The 19,110-nt window shown below is 35.6% G+C and overlaps 1 protein-coding gene across 16 annotated transcripts in view; it reads left to right on the forward strand.

The window, feature by feature from the left end:
• EML1 (EMAP like 1) overlaps nucleotides 1–19,110 on the forward strand; it is a 131,229-nt gene that overhangs the window by 88,512 nt on the left and 23,607 nt on the right. For 10 of the 16 annotated variants that reach the window (XM_074908645.1, XM_074908637.1, XM_074908638.1 and 7 more), the window contains 8 exons: nucleotides 594–728; nucleotides 6,016–6,044; nucleotides 7,463–7,489; nucleotides 9,625–9,855; nucleotides 10,656–10,785; nucleotides 14,786–14,935; nucleotides 16,899–16,968; nucleotides 18,694–18,804. In XM_074908645.1, the coding sequence (XP_074764746.1) occupies nucleotides 594–728; nucleotides 6,016–6,044; nucleotides 7,463–7,489; nucleotides 9,625–9,855; nucleotides 10,656–10,785; nucleotides 14,786–14,935; nucleotides 16,899–16,968; nucleotides 18,694–18,804 (883 nt within the window). The remainder of the gene's footprint in view (nucleotides 1–593; nucleotides 729–6,015; nucleotides 6,045–7,462; nucleotides 7,490–9,624; nucleotides 9,856–10,655; nucleotides 10,786–14,785; nucleotides 14,936–16,898; nucleotides 16,969–18,693; nucleotides 18,805–19,110) is intronic. The other 6 variants (XM_074908650.1, XM_074908651.1, XM_074908652.1 and 3 more) reach the window with 3 other exon arrangements.

Genomic DNA, 19,110 nt, shown 5'->3' on the forward strand with positions numbered 1-19,110 from the left:
TGAGAAACCTCTTGTCAGGAGATGTAGGGAGTCTTATCTATTTGTACATGTAAGTAGGAAGCATATATTTTTGACAAGCTAACAAAAAAACGCAGGCTAGCTCACCATTTGTTGTGCTTTGGGGTGCTAGCTTTGAACCACAGAATAATTGATACTGAATGAAGATACTAAGTTAGCTTGCTGGTGCTCAAATTTTGACCTCCTTTTGGCATTCTCTGTAGTCTGGCTGGAGATGTCAGGTAATACACATTTTCTTTAAATCTTTCACTTTTTAAGAGAATCCAGAAGTCCAGAAATGTGGAGTGGTAGTCAGAGATTTGAAATGAGACCTGGAAAAAAGATATTGCAACTTAATCTATGATATTGGTTTAGCCCATCTTCTATTTTATGATTAGGGAAAAAGCTGTGTGTTTGTTGCACCAGGTACTCAGCAAATCTCTTATGTTGGCTCTTTAACTAATCAAGTTATGATTAAAAACAAAATTATAGTTATTTTTACGGTCAGCATTCTACTTAAGTTTCTCAAAAATATTTGTTGTAGGGATATGTGCTTTTACAAGTACCACTGTAAAACTTGATCCTTTTTTTATTAGCACTGTTAAGAGAACCAGTTCAGCAGAGCGTGTGTCCCCAGGCGGTCGGAGGGAAAGCTATGGAGATTCCAAAGGGAGTCGTAACCGCACTGGATCCACCAGCAGTTCATCTAGTGGTAAAAAGAACAGTGAGAGGTAATGTCTAAATATCCATCTCCTTTCTCTGCCTGCTGTCCTAATAATGAAATTAGTTTCTTTAGTGAAATTAGTTTCTCTAGTTCAGCAAATATTGGGAGCTTTTTTTAAAAAAGTTCCAACAGTTGGACAAAAACACAGTTTGAAACATTTCAAATAAAACAGGTTTTCAAACTTAAATGAAATTTATTTGCCTTATTTCCAAACCATAAACAATGTGAGAACATTTGTTGCCCAGAAAAGTTTGTAATTATTAAACGTGCCTTTTCCGTGATCTTAGTGTTTTCCCTTGGTCTTCAAGTTCCTGGTTGTGGTGCGTTGACCCCAGCTGGCAGCTAAGCACCATGCAGCCACTCACTCCCTCTCCCCCAGTGGGATGGGGGAAGAAATTAGGAAGAGACAAAGTAAGAAACTCATAGGTTAAGATAAAGGCAGTTTAATAACTGAGGAAAGAGGAAGAAAAAACAAGTGATGAAAAGCAATCACTCACCACTTCCCACATGTAGACTGATACCCAGCCAGTCTCTGAGCAATGACTGCCTCGGTCTGAGGGTCAGATTAAATTAAAATGGAGTGAGAGGCTTACATGCAAGTGCTAACCGAAGAAGCGGAATAAAGTGATGCCTATCTCTTGTGTATCTCTGATGATGCTTCTCTGTACTGCTGACAATAGTTGAAAGAAAAGAGATGTCCTGTCCAAGGATTTCAGATGGTGTCATGTCCCGCTCAGATGAGGGAGACAAGATGGTCTTGAGCAAATAGCTGTTTCATTGAGTTTTGTCAGTGTTGGTCAAGTGGTTCTTTCCTGTATTTCTTAGACAGATTTTAGTTTTGGCCATTTCACTTGACCAGTCCTATTCCAGTTTCCTGTGCAAAAAGCGGCGTTGATGGTACTGCTTCACTGTCTCACAGATGATGTGACCATAGAAACACAGTGTTAATGAAGATCACGTAATAACCTAATTGACCTGCTCTGTCTGGGCATCAGTGCTATCATAGGAGTCACTGGGCTGATGATGAGCCAATGGTGTGGCACAAAATGTCCCTTCCTTTTCGTCCTTTCAGCATCACTTGATGTAAGGAGTGACTGAGGTTGTTGTGTACTGATGGACAGCCTGCATATAGGTGATTACATTATTAGTAGTTTGTTTTCTGGCTATGAAGCAAGACATCAGGTGTGCAAAGTTTATGAAACTTGTGAAAGGCTTAGCAAATTATGGGAATAATGACGAAATTAAGAATGCCATCAGATAAAAGGTTATAGAATTGTAACCAAGGAAGATATAATATTTACACAAACTAAAACTTCAGCCAGCCTGAAATCTTCTTGGTGTTATGCATCTATGCATGTGAATGAGGTTTTTATAAGCCAACAGAATTCTGCAGGACTGGGCCTTCTGGTACTTGTAGAAATTTGACTTTATCTCAGCATATGATTTTTTTTTCTTACTTTTTTTTGTAAAATAATTATAAACAGATAACTAAATAGATGTGATTTTGGTTTTGTTAATAAGATTTTTGTACTTCAAAATTCCTAAAAGACTGAAATATAATTGAAAAAAAATAACTGTACCAATTAACTCTAAGTAATCTATAAATAAATACTACTTTTGAGAGGAAAAAAATCAGTCTTTTATTGGATTACTTAGGAGCCATGTCTCTTTCTGCTTGTGCAGACTTGGACAAAATTGTTACTAAACATCTCAGACCCTTCTAGCATAGAGAGTGTATACCTTGATACCTCTAACAGGATACCATTGAAGCAGCAAACCAAATATCAACACTCTTAGGGACAAGTGAACCTGAAAGTTCTTGAAGGAAAAACTAGGCAAAAAATTAATGACCAGTGAAGGGACTACTGAGAAGATAAAAGCTTGCTCTTAGTTTAAGCTCGAAATTCTATGAAGTGTGGGCAATAGTGCATAACTTCATGCAGCTACATTGCCTCAGTGAAGTCATGAACAAGCTGATGAATTTTTCTAAGGCTTTACTTTTTATTTTGTGTGTTTTGCATATATACCTACTCTGTCAAATTATAGCAACAGTCCTTACGTTGTGACCTCACTGATTTAAAAAAAAACTTATATAAACAAAACATTTCTTATGGAAGCTTTTTGTTAAAAAATTAAATTTCTGTATTTAGATGGCTAGACTTGTTTCTGGAATATGAACAGCAATATTTCACCTACCAATGATGAATGTCATTATTTTTCCAATTTACTGTAGTAATTTACTTTATTTAAAAAAAAAAGTTTTAACAAACGTATGATGATCATGCAGTGTCCTTTCTCTGTGTATTTTATCTTGTATAAAAAATTTCATTAGCTCAAGTTCCCCAAAGTTGAATTCTGTATATGTTGTATGGTGGAAGATATACCTATCAAAATCTAAATACGGTCTGTTTTTTGAAGATATTCCCTGAGTCCTGCTACCTGCATAAGGTGGTAGTTATCTGAAATTAGTTATGTTAAAGCTACTAAAGAAATCAGGTGAAAATATTACTTAGGTTATTCATTTAAATTAAGGGAAGATATGACTTCTAGCAGCTACACAGAGTTTCTGTACACTTGAAAAATGGATTCCAAAATAGCTGAGAAATAAAAACATTATGACATAATTAATGGTTATCTGCAAAATTGTTTTGGTTCTGCTCTAAAGTTCATCATGGTACTTGAGATGAATTTTAAATTTTTTCATACTATTCTAACAGTAACCTAGTGGTTATGTCATTCTGCAGCTGTTAGGCCACAAAGGGTTGAGCAACAGTATTGATCAGAATCACTGACTTTGGACTCAGGGAGAAGGTGCAGCACACAAATGATGCAACACTTAAATAATGTGAAAGTATTCCAAGGAACTAATTCAGAGTGCATATTAGATTGCCTTAGCTGAAGCTAGTGATGTTGGTGTCACTGTAAGAACAATCAATTGTACACTTAGAGAGTTTTCCCTAATTTCTGTCACGTGCAGCCTGAGGGTGTTCAGACCACAGCTCTCATGTCCTTGAAGAGTGTCCTTATCATGTCGAAGAGAGTGGCTGAAGACTTGCTTCATGCTTTCTGTTGAAGCTGTGCCACTGTGCAAAATGTAAAGCAAGAATCATGGAACTAGAAGGAAAATGAGCATGATTCTGTGCACTGGGAGCTAACACTGTCCTCCTAAAGCTAACTGTATATGTGAAAGAGTGAGGAAGAGGGTGTTACTTAACCATCTACTCACAGCCTTAGTATATTTGTATCATTGATCCTTATGGGTCCTTTCCAACTTGAGATATTCTGTGATTCTGTTCTATGATTCTGTGATTCTGTAGATGAAGCTTAAAGCAGAGTGCATGCCAGGAATCTAAAAAGACAGCCCTGAAATTGTTTTTCAAAGTATACAAAGTTATAGGCTGTTATGCAAAACCATAATGCTATAGAAAGCTATTTTAAGAAGCTTTAAGGAATAAGGAGATGACCATAATCTCCCATGCCATGATGGGCTGTCCCAACTCCCTGTGACTGTGAGCCAGGGGTAAGCCTTCCCAAGGGTTAGATAAGTAGGAAGTGACTCAAGTTCATGAAAAACACAAAGGGTAGTCAGAAATCTGAACTGTGTGTGTGGTTAGTGTTTGTATAATTAGAAAGTGATTTGCTTTATTACTGTCATGTATCAGCCTTTCACATTAGCTTGATTAGCTTAAATAAGTCAGCATGGTCTGTTCATAACTAGCGACTCTTTTGTCTATAATATGGCAGAATTTCTGACTAGTGCTCCATCCCATAAAGTTTTCATTTTCTAAAAATATCTTCATTCATAAGAGAAGATGTTAATCTTGGTGTTAACAATGGCAGCACATTATGCTATTTATATAGATGAGACTGGCTGTGTATGCCAGTTTAAACCATGAATTTTGATGCATTATTAATACTAAGTCCGATATTATGAAACATTGCTCAAATAGGTGTATAGGATCAATAGAATTCATTTTTTGTTTTGTTTGGGTTTTATCATTAAGTAAATGTATTATTCTCAATATAACTGTCAAGGCAAAAGGGAAAATACTGTAAAATTATTTACTATATCTTCTGAGAGAGTCTTTTATGCTTAGAAAAAAATTCTGTGCAAAAATTCTGTGCAAAACAGTTATGTTTCTTTTTTTTTTTTTTGGTTTCTCTATCTGCCCACAGCAGGCTAGGAAAGGATGTGGATATGGCATCACAGCTCTAGAGATACTTAATGCTTCAGCATTTCTCCATCAGAATGACAGGGCTTTCAACCCTTTCAGGATCACCCTAAGAAACATACAACAGTAACCTGGTATTTCAAAAGATTTACTGGATAGAAAGAAAATGGAACTGAGAGGAAAACTAACTGCATAATACAGCTATATGTCCCTTTCATGGTCCATCAGAAACAGCACCCTCAAGCCTGATTATACAGGGGCAAAGAGCAAAGAAAACAAATGACTGGCATTTCTTGAAAAAGATTGCTTCTTTCTGGCCAGAGTAGTAGTATCCAGAGAGCCCCTCAGCTTTTCTCCCTCTTCCTTCTCCACAGCTTCAAGTATTTTCCCCTTAAGTTTTGCCAAATATTTTCTCAAGACAAAAAGACAAACTGATTTCAGGTTGTCTTCCAGGCAGCAGTGCAGTGAGAAAGAAAAGGCATTTTAATCATGATGGGTATGTGCTTTCTGGGTTTTACCAAATACTGTCATTCACCAAGAAACAATTGGGCAGTTCCACATTTTATGTAAACTCTTTGGAAAAGCAGGATTCGGACTTCGGTTTGCTCCTTAAATCCAGAGATCACAAAGCCATGATGTAAGCGAACACCCACACATACACTGATACAGTAGCCCACCCTGTTCCACATATGCAGAGAGATGTTGTAGTTAAGAATATATTCCTAGCTTTTTATTATAGTTGTAGACTGCTTTAGAGTAACGGATCTCACTGACTGGAAACCAAAATTGATGCAGCTGCTCATGACCAGTTTCCGTGTTCTCCTATAACTGGACTAACTTTGCAGAAGAGGATTTGTTAGTTTGTGGAGGAAAATCTATAGTTTGAGAATGTAAGGAGAATTGAATGTTAAAGTTCTAACATCTGCCGTAAAAGAGCCACGGTGTATACTGGTTTTAACTGTCTCTGCCTGGGGATTTACCTTTTAAATAATTGAATTTAAAAAGTTTTTATTTATAGGTACACACATAGAAAAACTTTATATATTTTATATTATATTGATACCTTTATGTCAGTGTATGTGCATGCTTTTTAAAATAGAAATTTCTTCATTATTTTCACAGCAAACCCAAGGAACCAATGTTCAGTGCAGGTAGGAACTTTTACGATTTTTAACCAGATAACAACTGTGATAATGTAATATTTTTTATTTTCTGTGGATGTCTGGAGGTATTGGGAATCTAAACATGATACTTACGGGCTCCTGATGACATATTTTTAAAAAGTTATTCAGTTTTCTCTAGTTTTTATTGGCCTAGTAGGTTTATTTTCTGGTTAGGATTCTTTATAAAGAAGACAAAGAAGAAAAAGGCCATGTCTTCTTACCCCAAATATGTCTTCCCTTTCAAAGCGGTATTAAGGTTTTGTTAATTAAAGCATATGTCAAGTTCCAGCTGTGATGCTGTCATGTTAATTTAGTCATAAAAGGGAGCCCTCAACTACTGTTAAAGAATGCTACATCTCTCCCAATGCCTTGTAATAAAACTTGTCAAATTACAAATGGGAAAGATACTTTGTTGCTACAGATTTGGAAGTCTATCTTCAATTTGAAAATCACTTAAGTTTTTTCCTACTTATGGAAAAAGATTTCAAAAGTGAAACAGTAGGTATAGTGAAAGCAGAGTTTGCCCTTGTCATCGGACAGTTAAAAACTTTTGAACAATCTTGATAAAAATATGAAGCTGAAGGGTATATATACCAGTTATTTTTGTCCTGAAAAACCAAGGACAGCTAAAATAAAAGCTTTCTTTTAACAAAATAAGGAACCTGTTGATTTATTAGATGTATCATAATATTTTTGTGTCTAGTTCTGTGACAGTAATCATACATTAAGCTGGAAAAGTAGATGATCTTCTGTTTACTGTGCTGATCAGCATCCAACAAAGCTCTTAAGCCATATTTCAAGGTTTAGTGTAATTGATTTTGAACTCAATAATATATAAAACTAAGTAAGCACTTAAGTCTTCTGTGACAATGCAGTTGTGGTTCATGTCCCTTTCGTGACAACTGTTGGTTTAGAAAAAGAAAACTTCTGATTGGCACAGAATATACTTTTCTTGCATAACCTTTCTCCTTCTATTGCATCATGTAAGCAAAGATACTTGGAATAATTTTTCTTCTCACACTTTCCCAGTAGATAAAGATCAGTAATAAAACAGGTGTGACACTACTGTTAGCCTTCTCACCTGGACAAAATTCCTACTGAAATTAATGATTTTTTTTCTCAGAAATTTATACTTGGTATTTTACTTTAAGCATATAGTTGCATAATGGAGTTTAAGCTAGTACTTTAATAACAGAAGAACTAAATAAAGCCCCTAGCTGGAGGAAGATGATATTGACTGTAATTTTCAAGGTATTGCATGGAGTATGGCTCAGTGTTTTGTCAAGCACCAGGTTAGCCTCCAGCAGAATACGACTGGACAGCCAGTCAAGCAGGTATTTAGTGAGTGTATTGTATTCAAACACATCTTTATCTAGCCCTTCTGTCTCTGTCTCTGTAATCACAAGGGAAGCGCCGTGTGACACACTGCAAAGGTAGGCTTCATTTCCAAAACCTCATAGCTCTCGAAGCAAAATGGTACTGGTGAGAGAAAAGTTCAATGTATAAACAGCTATTTTCTATCTTGCGTGCATTTTGCAATGTTAAAACTTTCCTAGTTCTTTTGAATGAAACAAAAATATTATAATACTATCTATTGTACAGTTTACTGAATTATAACCCTTGGGTGCACTTTAATAATAATAATAATGGGTTATAATTTAGATTTCTGTGGACTTTTTCAGAAGAATATGAATTAGAAAAAATATGTTGAGAGAGCTATATGGCAACACATGGATGTTCACTGTGTTTGAAATGGTGTTCTGCACTTTTGCTGAAATTCATATAGAATTTGCCTCTTTGGCTGTTTTGCTGTTAGCCTAACATGACCATAGAAGCCCTGTTTTTTTTCCTTGCTTTTTCTTACTGAGTAGACTGTAGATTCTTCTGAATGTTGAATAAACAGACCTAGGCCCCCAACTAATTTCTCAGTGCTTTTTGCTCAGTGTCATAAAGCAGAGTTATATTTGGTAAACCTACCATATTGTTTTCTAAAGCTTTAGTTAAACTGTAGTGTAAATATGCACATTTTGGATGCATGTTTATATCTGTGATATAATCACAGGTTTGTCTTGCTTTTTAGAGAGAGCTAAAGCCTAACAGTTTTTCCACTAATCGGCATCGTTCAGCTTTGCACAAATCTAAAATTTCACAAAGCAAAGAATGTTTGTCATCAAGGCAAAGTCTTTTAGAGAATCTCTGCCTCTAAGTATTCTTTGTACAATCTTATGCCTGCAATCAGTAGTGGTCTCCTTTGCAGATCCTGCTAGCATTCATTGCCTTCTTAGTTCAGTAACTGTTAATTTTTGCAGTTATTTTCAACCGCAACTTAAAATTTACAAAATTGCAGATGTAAAAGATACATTTGTCTAAAAGTTTTCACCATTGGTCTGTCTTTGTAGTTGATGATTGTCTGTCTTTACATCTATATCTTCACATTTAGAACTTTGCTGTCTTAAAAACTTAAAAAGAGTACAAAGGAGGGGATGTAGTTTGATTATGTAGATAATACATTTGGATTGGTAAAAAAATGTGTACAGATGGAATTAATGTTACCAAAAGTTAGAAATAAATGCGCAGTATGTATTTCTGTGCCTGACCTAGTCAACCTAAGTTCCTCTTTAGTAGAGAGAGAGAGACATTGTGAAGACATAATTTAAATACTTGGTATAAAATACTTGGTATAATTTGCTATATTTGCTTTTGGACATCTGCTTTAAAATGTGATTAATTTGTCCAAAAGTGCCTGTTTCTCCCAATTTACTCTAAAAAGGAGTTTTGAGTGACTAGGTCAAATGCTTCCACTGTAGACAGCTAAATGCAGGTTTCAGGTAAGAAAAGCCGTTCAATTAATTAAACTTTTGTTCATTCCCAGCCTTTCATAAGCACAGTTAGTGGTTGTCCCTGCTGAAAAACTATTGACTTCCAGTGCACCAGCATCAGTAGTATTGGCATGTGTTTCAGGCTCATTAAATAGATGCTGCATGCGCATACAAATAGTGCTGTAATGCTCTGCTATTTAATGCTCTACCCTCTACATTTTATTCTCCAATACAGATCTACTGGAGTAGATTTTTTTTAAACCAGTTCCAGTATTCTGGCATTTTAGTAGGCATCTTAAGCTCCAACCATCTGTCACCATTAATTTACCATTATTATTGCTTCTTTTTAGCATTCAGTTTTCTGTTGTTTTCATTATATGTATAAATTCTGTAAATGAAGCTAAAGAGCCCTAGCTGTAGCTTTACTGTAACAAATCAGGTAGATTTCTTTCCCACATGAATTAGTCTAAAGGTAGAATACACATATTTAGGTAATACAGCATAGCAATGACGTTTATTTGTTCAACCAATAATTTTTATTAGTTTAGTCAGGAATTGTAGCGTATGCATATTTCCAATTAAAATAAAGCCTTAGTATTCAAATTGAAAAAATAATGGTATAGTTGTAATGATAGTTAACTATTCATAGCATAATTTTAACAGTCCTGAATTGTATAATTTTTTTCATTTACATGATTTTGTTACTTCTGCCCTTCCATTTCCTCTGTGCCCACGATTATTCTGTCTAGTAACTCTACAGATGTCACTGACTCCAAAACTGCTTGATTCGCATGAGAACAAGGCTGAACCCCTTGATCTGCCGATGGAGCAGCAAGAGCCAACACGTTCTGAATCTGGACAAACTTCACCAGAAGTTCACAGGACACCCACTTTGGCCTTGCCAGTTCCCAAAAGTCCTAGTCAGACCTTCATGGCATTTCCCAGATCTCCTAGTTTTATAAGCCCCATGAAGTCCCCAAGTCAGTACTTCCAGATCTGTTATTAATCCCTGCTTCTCTCCCCCCAAAATATTTCTTACCAGTTCAACACATCTAGTATTTTCTTCTAGAAATGTTTACTTCTGTCAGCCAATTCAGTTTTTGTAGCTTCTCTCCTGTATGTCATTTTCCTTTCTTTTAATGTGCTGTCAATGTTGTCATTCCTTTTTCAATGCTTAGTAATTCTTAAAGCACATACCTTTTCTGCATGTACATCAGCATGATTCCTTTTACTAATTGTTTGTGTTCCTTATTTCGAATGTATCTCTAACACTGTATCAAGTGTAAAGCATATCTTTACACTGAGATGCAAAGAATGCGACTGAGTGTTGGAAAATACTTTAGATGCTGATGCTCAACTGTAAATATTGATTAAAAAATAAAATTAATTTTAAGTGGCATTTCTGCGTTAATTGTAATCTTTGATGTTTACCCCTTCATTTTTAATATTTAAAAAATGTAATATTGTAATATTACTTTTCACCAAAAAAGGTTTTGATTTCAGTCCTTTCTGTTTTGTAGTTCTTCATGATGTTGTTTAGTTCTAATTCTGCTGCTCAAAATTTTTAGAGGAAGAAGGGACTTTGTATGGTTAAAAAAAATTCTGCTTAGTGATTATGTTTTAAGAAAAAAAAAAAAGCCTGCTTAATTTCTAAGTTTGAGATTGCATGTTGTTCTGTAATTGTAACACACCAAACTGTTAAGTGGGAAAGGACAGAGGGCACTGGAGTTCTCCACTGATGGTTTTTTGTGTAACATTAAACATTTCTGACCTTTTGTAGAGGAAGGATACGTAAAAATGTTTCTTCGTGGACGTCCTGTTACCATGTACATGCCCAAAGAGCAAGTGGAATCTTACAATTTGGAAGCAAAAGTAGAACTACCAGCCAAGAGGCTTAAACTGGAATGGGTGTATCCTTTCTGTGCTAGAAGACTACTAGAAGTCAGTAATTTCTTAGTGATTTGTTTTAAATAATTTTTCAAGCTAAAATATAGCAAAGTTAACATCATAGGGTGCATTTCATTAGTGAAGTGACATTCCATTGAAAATGGGTGTTAATTTCTTGAGGCTGCTGTTCTGCACCTTGTGAAGCACAAGGTGTCAGCTTAAAGATTTTGCTTAAATGTTGCCTGAAGGTTAAGTCTGTAGTGTGCTAATTAGCTAAAGATTAAACCAGGCATATTGTAAGAATTTAGTGAGTGGCAATTATTAATTATAGTATGCATAAAACAAGCTCAGGTGGTTTTTTTTTTTTGCTGATTCTCAGCAGTAATTTATTGTTCTAAACTGTGTTTTATAAAATGTTCACCATTGTCCTTTAGAGGATGCTATAATCAACTTCAGTACTTAAATAAGCCCTGAATTGAATAGTGCTTTGCAACAGATAGGTGCTTAGCAATAAAATTAATATATTGTATATAAAATAATGTTTGAATTAAATTAAAATTTTAAACTACGTTTAAGCTCGGTAAATACCAAACCAGAATTTTCCACTGAGCTCTGTCAGTGGATATAATTACAGAATTCTAACTTGAAAGAAATCTGTGTTTCATTACATACAGAAATTTTCACATTTCGCTTTTAAGTATAATGAGAAAAGATACTCTTTATTTAAAAAAGAAATGACACTTCATTTTTGTATAGTATTAGTGTATGTAATAGATGATTCAAGCTAAAATATAAACACAAGAAGATCTGAATCTGTTTGTAATATCCACTATCTTTAGAGAGATGAAGTCTTCATAAGGTTTTCTATTTTAAGAAAAAGAGTTTTCTTTGGTCCCAAACAGTGCAAATAGGAAGTTGCTTTGTCTTCATAAGAAAGAAGAGAGGCTGCATATAGTCTTTTTCAAAGTTGCATAAATAGAACTGCATGTGGTTTCAGAATGCACAGAGAGTGTCCAAAAGTCCCATTGTATTCGCAAGGGATTAATGACAGATTTAGTAACTATTCTTATTATTCCTATTGCAGCTGAGCCTGTGGGTTCTGTCCCACTCTGCTGGAACTGCAGCTAATGCATACAGAAATAACTGAAGATGAGTAAAAACCAAAAAAATCCACAAAATTAATAAAACAGTTGAGATTAGAGTGATAATACTGCTTGCAGCATTATCACTCTATTATCAGCATATATCACAACAGAATTGATGTCTTTTTACACTTGTGAGGTGACCCTTGCTTAGGGGATACAGGAGAGAGTGTTGGGATGCTTGCGTTAGAAAACCCAACCACAAAACAGAACAGATTGTCATTAGCAGTGTGTAGGTGGAAGCTGAAGTTAATATTTCAGACTATTATAAGAAATTATAATTAGAGTGGGTCATGATTTCAGTCTCATTAGTTTCTCACTTAAGCTTACTTAAATGACTGAATATTTGCCAGATGGAGTATTATTTTTAGTTTGAATATTTGTAAGTCCTTCCAGATGTGTTTCTGTAGACACAGCAGAATCCTATATTTAAAGATTGCCTGTGAATCGAAAGGTATGAATTAATAAAATGATCTAGCTAACCCTGAATGGTTACTGAGGAGGATGCATATTTTCACAAAAAATACTGTGTTATCTTTTTCAGATTTTAATTTCTTTGCAGTTAAACCCAATCATGGTATCCATACTTAAAAATTACACAATTGTCTAGGTATATGAAAGACTTTTAAAAAGAGAAAACCATAAAAAAAAGCGAAGATAATGCTCAATTTACAGCCTGTAATGATGAGAAGAAGAACTGAGGGCAGGAGCATAAAACAATTTAAAGTGAGAGACAAAGTCGTCAGAAAACTAACCAAAATTGCAGGCATTCATTCCAGTTAAGTTGGAGAAACTAAGCTGTTTGGCTGGAGGGTAACAGAACTGAAGTAGGAGAAAACATCTTTGTAGTGGAGAGATCAGCCTGACTGGGATTATAGCCAGCAATGCTTTATAATGTAAGTATGGGGGTAGAGAAACCAGATACTGTAGGTGAGATGGACAAATGAAACGGGCAAAGCAGACTGACGAGAAACAGAAGGAAGAAAATGTAATGTGTGTAGATTTCAGGACATATCTGAACCATAAAGGGGTTTCACTGTCATGCTAGCAGGTATCTGCTGATAAAGGTTCAGACTATATCAGATATATTCAGACATAAAGAAACAGAAATGATGAGTGGGATGAAGTGTGGGGGCAGGCTGGAGCAGAGGTGGTAAAACCTGAGCAAGAAATTGGCACTGGAGACATCAGGGCAGGAGCAGTGGTCTGCACAGATCCATTTGAGAGCAGCTCACTTGGCAAGCAGGAGGTTTGAAACAAAAGCTGCAGGCCAAATGAAAAGAAAAGGTCAAGATAACATTCCCTGAAGTGCCAACTCACCAAATCCAAGTTGAAGTCACTGAATCAGAGTGTGGGAAACAGTGAGGAGAAGGAGAGATCAACCCCAGGAGCTTACATCTGAGAAAAAAGGCTGATAGAAAGAAATGGAGTGTTTGACAATAGCAATCATGCAAAGGGTTGAATGCAGCATTGTTCCCCACAGGAAGAATCATAAAGAGAGGAGATTTTCCCTAAAGAATGTAATCTTTCCCATTTAATAACTATTTTTATGCACGGAGATTTGTTCTTTATGAATGTCTATATAATGTTTACACTTCACTTTTTTTAGAAGTGAAATTCCTTATGCTAACTTCAACTGCTAGTCCGTTATAAACTTGCTGTAGAGTAGTAACTAACCATTACAGACAGATTCAAAATTGATAGTAATGCTTTGTAATTTGAAGATATTGGTTGTTTTCTTGTCTTCAAATTTTAATATCTCAAACTTGACCTTTGGCTGAAATATTTCAGTCTGGGAGTACAAAAGCTGTAGTTTTGAACATTTTGCACATTTTGATGGTGGGCATGCAGCACTACTTCTGTTGCATTTATTAGAAAAAAATGAGCAAGCTGTTATTTAAATTCCTGTTTTAGAAGTAAGATAACTGTAGAGCATCTTAGATAATGTTAACATGAGTATTTTAGTTTGACTGTGTTATCATTGACCACAGAGAACAGTGCACAAGTATCTTGTTAATAATATATAATTGGGGTCTTAGTACCTCTCCATATATTTATCACATTCAGTTTTTCCATATTTACTGAATTAGAATGTGCTTCTGTTTTGCCAGGATTCTGCTAATGCTATTTCTCTCTGTTCCCATAAAAACGGAAAGCCAAAATAGTTGTGATCCCTATTGACTCTTTGGAAGAATAAAACTACATAATTTGGCTGAATTAACATTCAGTCTAAATGAGATTATTTCTGGATTAATTCCAGTTATTTCATTGGATTAATTTTAGATTAGTGTTGATATGACTAGCATCAGAATCTGGGCCACTGCCTTTTAAATACTACAAAAATAAATTGGAATGGATGATGTAACCCTTTTATAGTTTCATATCCATCTGGCTGGTAATGCCCAGAATAATGAAATCAATCAACCCGCACACAGGATAATGCAATCAATCCTAGTGTAATGCAGGGAGATGTACTGAATGATTTATTAGCATTTCCATCAAGTCTAAATTTTTATTTTAATTAGTCAAGCAGTGTAAATAGTAAATACACTGGGGACAAAATTAATATTGCCTTAGTCTGGCATTTAGCAAATTCCAGAGGATACTAAAGGGATAATATGTCTACTAATTCCTGGTTTTTTTACCATGTATTTTCTGTAGGATATGTAGGCTTTCAGCAACTCAAAATCTGTGAAATGTTTTAGCTCTCTTGACTGTAGTGAGGGAGGGATTTCCGAAGGCTGTCAAGTGATAAAGCTGTGCTCAAGCCAAGAGATGCAGACTTCAGAAAATATAGAGGCAGAGAATCCATTTTGGTTTTCCTTGTTTTTAACATGTTTCATTGGTAGATAATGTTATTGCAGCTTGACCAACATGCTAGCTATGGATATAGGGGTCGGGACTGTCGCAGTAATCTCTATCTTCTTCCAACGGGTGAAACTGTCTATTTCATCGCATCTGTAGTTGTGTTATTCAATGTTGAAGAGCAACTTCAGAGACATTACACTGGTCATAATGATGATGTGAAGTGGTAAGTCACCTAATAACCATCCTTTTTTCTTCATAAATCAGTTTTTGGAAGGTAGTATTTTGTTCTTTTAATACAGTTCTGAAAATTTGATTTAACTTCTAACTCTTGCATAGGTTGGCTCTTTATGCCCAACAGTGTATTTGCACATCAAATAATGGTCTGCCTGTAGTTATGATAAGAATGTCATATGTCTGTTATAGCTCTATCTAGTCAGCACATGAAGCAACTGCTGTCAGAGTGTGATGGCACAGACCTGAGGATTTGCTTGTGAAACTTGCCTTGAAGTCTGTGCTGCCCTATGTGCTGTGCTACCTTTTTGGGATGTGTCTATATGCAATTGCTTTATTGATGTTCTCAAAGTTACCGCTTGTTTCTCTGTCTCAGTTGCTAACAATTCCTCCTCATATTTACTTGAGAAAATTTATTTTCCACACCTAATATACTTTGAGAATACAGAAAAGTAGAAATCTGATTGAACATATCAATATACTAATTTTCATTATTCTGTTTTCAGGATGGCATTAACAACTTCTTTAGATTCTTCTCCTTTCTCTTTTTAAGTAGGATTTGTATTCATTATTCATATTCCCTTGGTGTGGGTGACAGATATAGGTCCTTTAGGCTCAGTCCAATCAAAAAAACAGTTTTAATCTCATCTGCGGTCTTTGTGGTAGTCTTCAGGCATGTCTACATCTTCGTAGATAACCTGGAAACTCGTCCTGAGCAGCCTGGCTTGTCTGCTGCCATGCAGGCATGCCAGCTTGGGCTTCAAAATGATTTAGCTGTGTTCAGTCTTAGAGGAGACTAGGTATCAGTAAATATTGTTATACTGAATCTAAATAAACATATGGTTTATCCTGACGGTATTTGTCTGCTTGCTGAGTGTAGCTGAAGAAGAACATCCAGATTATCTGATGGGCCTTAATATATGAAATTAGTTTGACATCCCTTCTTTAGATTAAGCATTATGAAACACCTGTCCCTCAAAGCCAAAAATAGACCTGATAATCAAATCTGGTTGCATTGTGAGCATGTTTCATAAAATTGAATTATTTGTATAATCTAGTTGTTTTACAAGGAGATTTTTAACTTGGACCTGTTCCATCTTATTTCTTTCTTTCAAATTTTGTGGCTCTAGATATTTGAAAGCTTTCAGGTTTATTAGAAAGAGGATACCCTTCTGCATTATAAAGCTGAGTGAATTGTTGCCACAGTTCATTTTGCATGGCACTTTGCCTCTAGAACTTTATGCAGAGCAGCTGCAGTGAAAAAATAATTAAGAGAGGATTCGGGGAAACAGGTCTGTACTCCAGGCTTAATACAGATTTTAGGTTGTTTTTTCCTTTGACACATTAGTTAACATTTATTGCAGTTTATAAATCTTAGTTTTTAGAATCAAAATTCCTAATGTCTCTATCCTGGTTCTTAATTACTAAAAGGCATTTTTCCACCTTTGAAAAATACTGGGGAGAAGTTATCTCCCTAAAAGAGTCACTGAATACCTAGTCAATACAGTTGAAGAGCAATGCTGGAGTGGCTACACATATGTTTGTTCTGGAGAATTGTTGCTAGACAGCATTGTCTGTACTGACCAGGTCTCTACAACCTCTAATTAGAGATATCTGAAGTTAGATAAGTAGTGCAAATTGTAAACTTGTTATATGCTGCAATCACTTTAAATCTAGATGAGATGAATCCCAACATAAGTTAGACTAAGGCTTGTTTGATACATACTTTGCAGTATTAGTGCTTAACCAAATTACCACCCTGTTCACAAGGGAATATGTTTTTCAGTAAAAGAGCATGAAAATTCTTTTGTCAGTTCTGTATTTATATTTTTAAAATCTTTGCCTGTATGCTGTGTGTTTTATATGACTCTGGCAATTTATTACAGGCTTAAGTAAAAGTTAGATGAAATAGATAATAAATAGCATTAAGTTTGGCCTTTCTTTCTTTTCTATAGCCTGGCTGTACATCCTGATAGGATCACTATAGCAACAGGTCAAGTTGCAGGGACATCCAAGGATGGAAAAGTGAGTGATGCCTTTGCTGCTATATAATTGTTTCTATTTCACAAGAATATGCTGTCAAGCAGATCAAGACCAATGAGTGGTTTCTGATTCTATTGCTTATACAAACTGAAGGTGAATTTGGAGCTGGTCTCCAAAAGAAATGGGGAAGGATGAGGCTACAGAGCCAACCTGAGAGGGCAAATGGATGTGGGGAAAAGGAGAAAAAGCAGCGGAGATTAGATTGTGCACTATGGCTTTGGATTGTTTGCTGAAAAAAAAAAAATAAAATCCTTACTCTTGCCGTCATCTGGGCAAGAATATTTTTCTCTCTCTTATTACCTGTATTATCATAAATCTTAGCTATAGGCTAGGAATTTATTTGAACAGAGTAAGACAAACATTACTCCAAAATGCTAAGACAAGTGAGAAAGAATGGGTACAAGCAGAGGCAGGAAAAGCATGAGGAAAAAGTCACTTAGCAGAGTATGCAGCTGATGTCACAGCCAAACTATTCCAAATTTTTTGGTAGATGTCAATGAATTTTAGGATAAAAATGGATTGTCAGTATGCTAACTGCTTTAAGTAAATGAGGAAAATTAAATCCTAGTTGCGCAACATAAGGTTTATGTAAAGATAACTTAGTTGAGTAACATAAACTATTAATTTTTATTGTGTGTTGGAGAAGTCTCTCGTATTTATTTTTTTAACTTCGTAAATACAATTCCTTACCTTTGATTTGTGAAATAAAATCTAAAGGTCTGATGTCTGTACTTGAGAGGACAGTGGTATATCGGTAAGCTTATATAAAAGCCATTTATATGAGATACTGAGGTGGCCCCGATTCATTTATTTATTTTTTAAGGGCAGTTTCACTAATTATTAGCAAGAAGGACTGATGGCTGTTGCTTTTTTAGTTTTTTTCTGACATTGTAATAAAACATATTCACTTTATTTGAAAGGGAGGGTAAAAAAGGAAATAAACCATGGCCTTTATTGTTTTCCTGCAAAGATTGAGAATACTGTGTAAAACTCCGCTATTTTTAAAATAAAACTTAACCGGCAAGTACTTCCCGGGGTTGCCCTCTAGTGGCGTTGAGGGGTGTTTCTGTCTCCACGAGGTTCCGCCTGCGTGGGGCTGGCTGGCTCTGTGGTGCTGAAGTCAAAGATAGAGGGGAGGGAGGGAGGGGGAACCACCTGGTTTTCATAGGGAATTCATCTTGGGCCATTATGTATAGCTTGAATTTTATGTACAGAAGGAAAATTAGTTGTACTTACAGTTGTACAGTTCTTTTCTACACCCAGTTTTATGACACTGAAATAAATTATGTTTTAGAAATTCTTAATCTTTTTTGCTGTTTGATGTTGACCAGAATTACCTCAGTTGCTACAGCTTAAACTGATAATCTTCAACCTACCAGTAGGTCCCATGTTGCAAGGTCATCACTAATTTTCACTTACTGAAGGATGTCTCGGTGCCCATTAACTTCAATAAACTAAAAAGATCAGTGAGACCTGATGTGCTGTACGCTCTGAATAGTCAGTCCCAGATACTGGTTCTAGGCACAGTAACCAGCAAATCATTTGTAATGCATCTGTGCTTAACATAGATGACTGTAGAGAAGTTCTGATAATTTTCATACCTTAAATTGTATTAAAATGTTTTTTGGATGCATTCTCATTATTTTAAATCTTGATGGTTTTTTTGCTACCATTGTTTCAGCTGTTACTTCTGTGTCTGTTTTATAGCAATTGCCACCACATGTGCGTGTCTGGGATTCCGTAACTCTGAATACACTGCACGTCATCGGAATGGGTTTTTTTGACCGAGCTGTCACTTGCATTGCTTTTTCTAAATCTGTAAGTAGAGTAAATGAAACTCATATTAAGAATGTTTGCTGAACAGGTCTTTGAAATCTTTCAAATTTAGCTTCCTTGACCGAAGCAAACTTCCAAGCTGTCCTTACTCTCAGCTTCTGTTTTAGAGGAGGAACCCATGCAGACAAGTTGTTTCCAGCAGTTTATGTGGCTGTTAAGCTTAGCACTCTCTTAGCCTCCTCAGAGGTCTACCTTATGCATACTATAAAATGCAACTAATTTCTTCCAGGACAAATAGTTGCAAAAGTACTTGTGTTCTTGAAATTGCAGTATCCTCGGTACTCTTTA

This window comes from Athene noctua, chromosome 6 (assembly GCF_965140245.1).
Source record: "Athene noctua chromosome 6, bAthNoc1.hap1.1, whole genome shotgun sequence".
NCBI classification, from domain to species: Eukaryota; Metazoa; Chordata; class Aves; order Strigiformes; family Strigidae; genus Athene; species Athene noctua.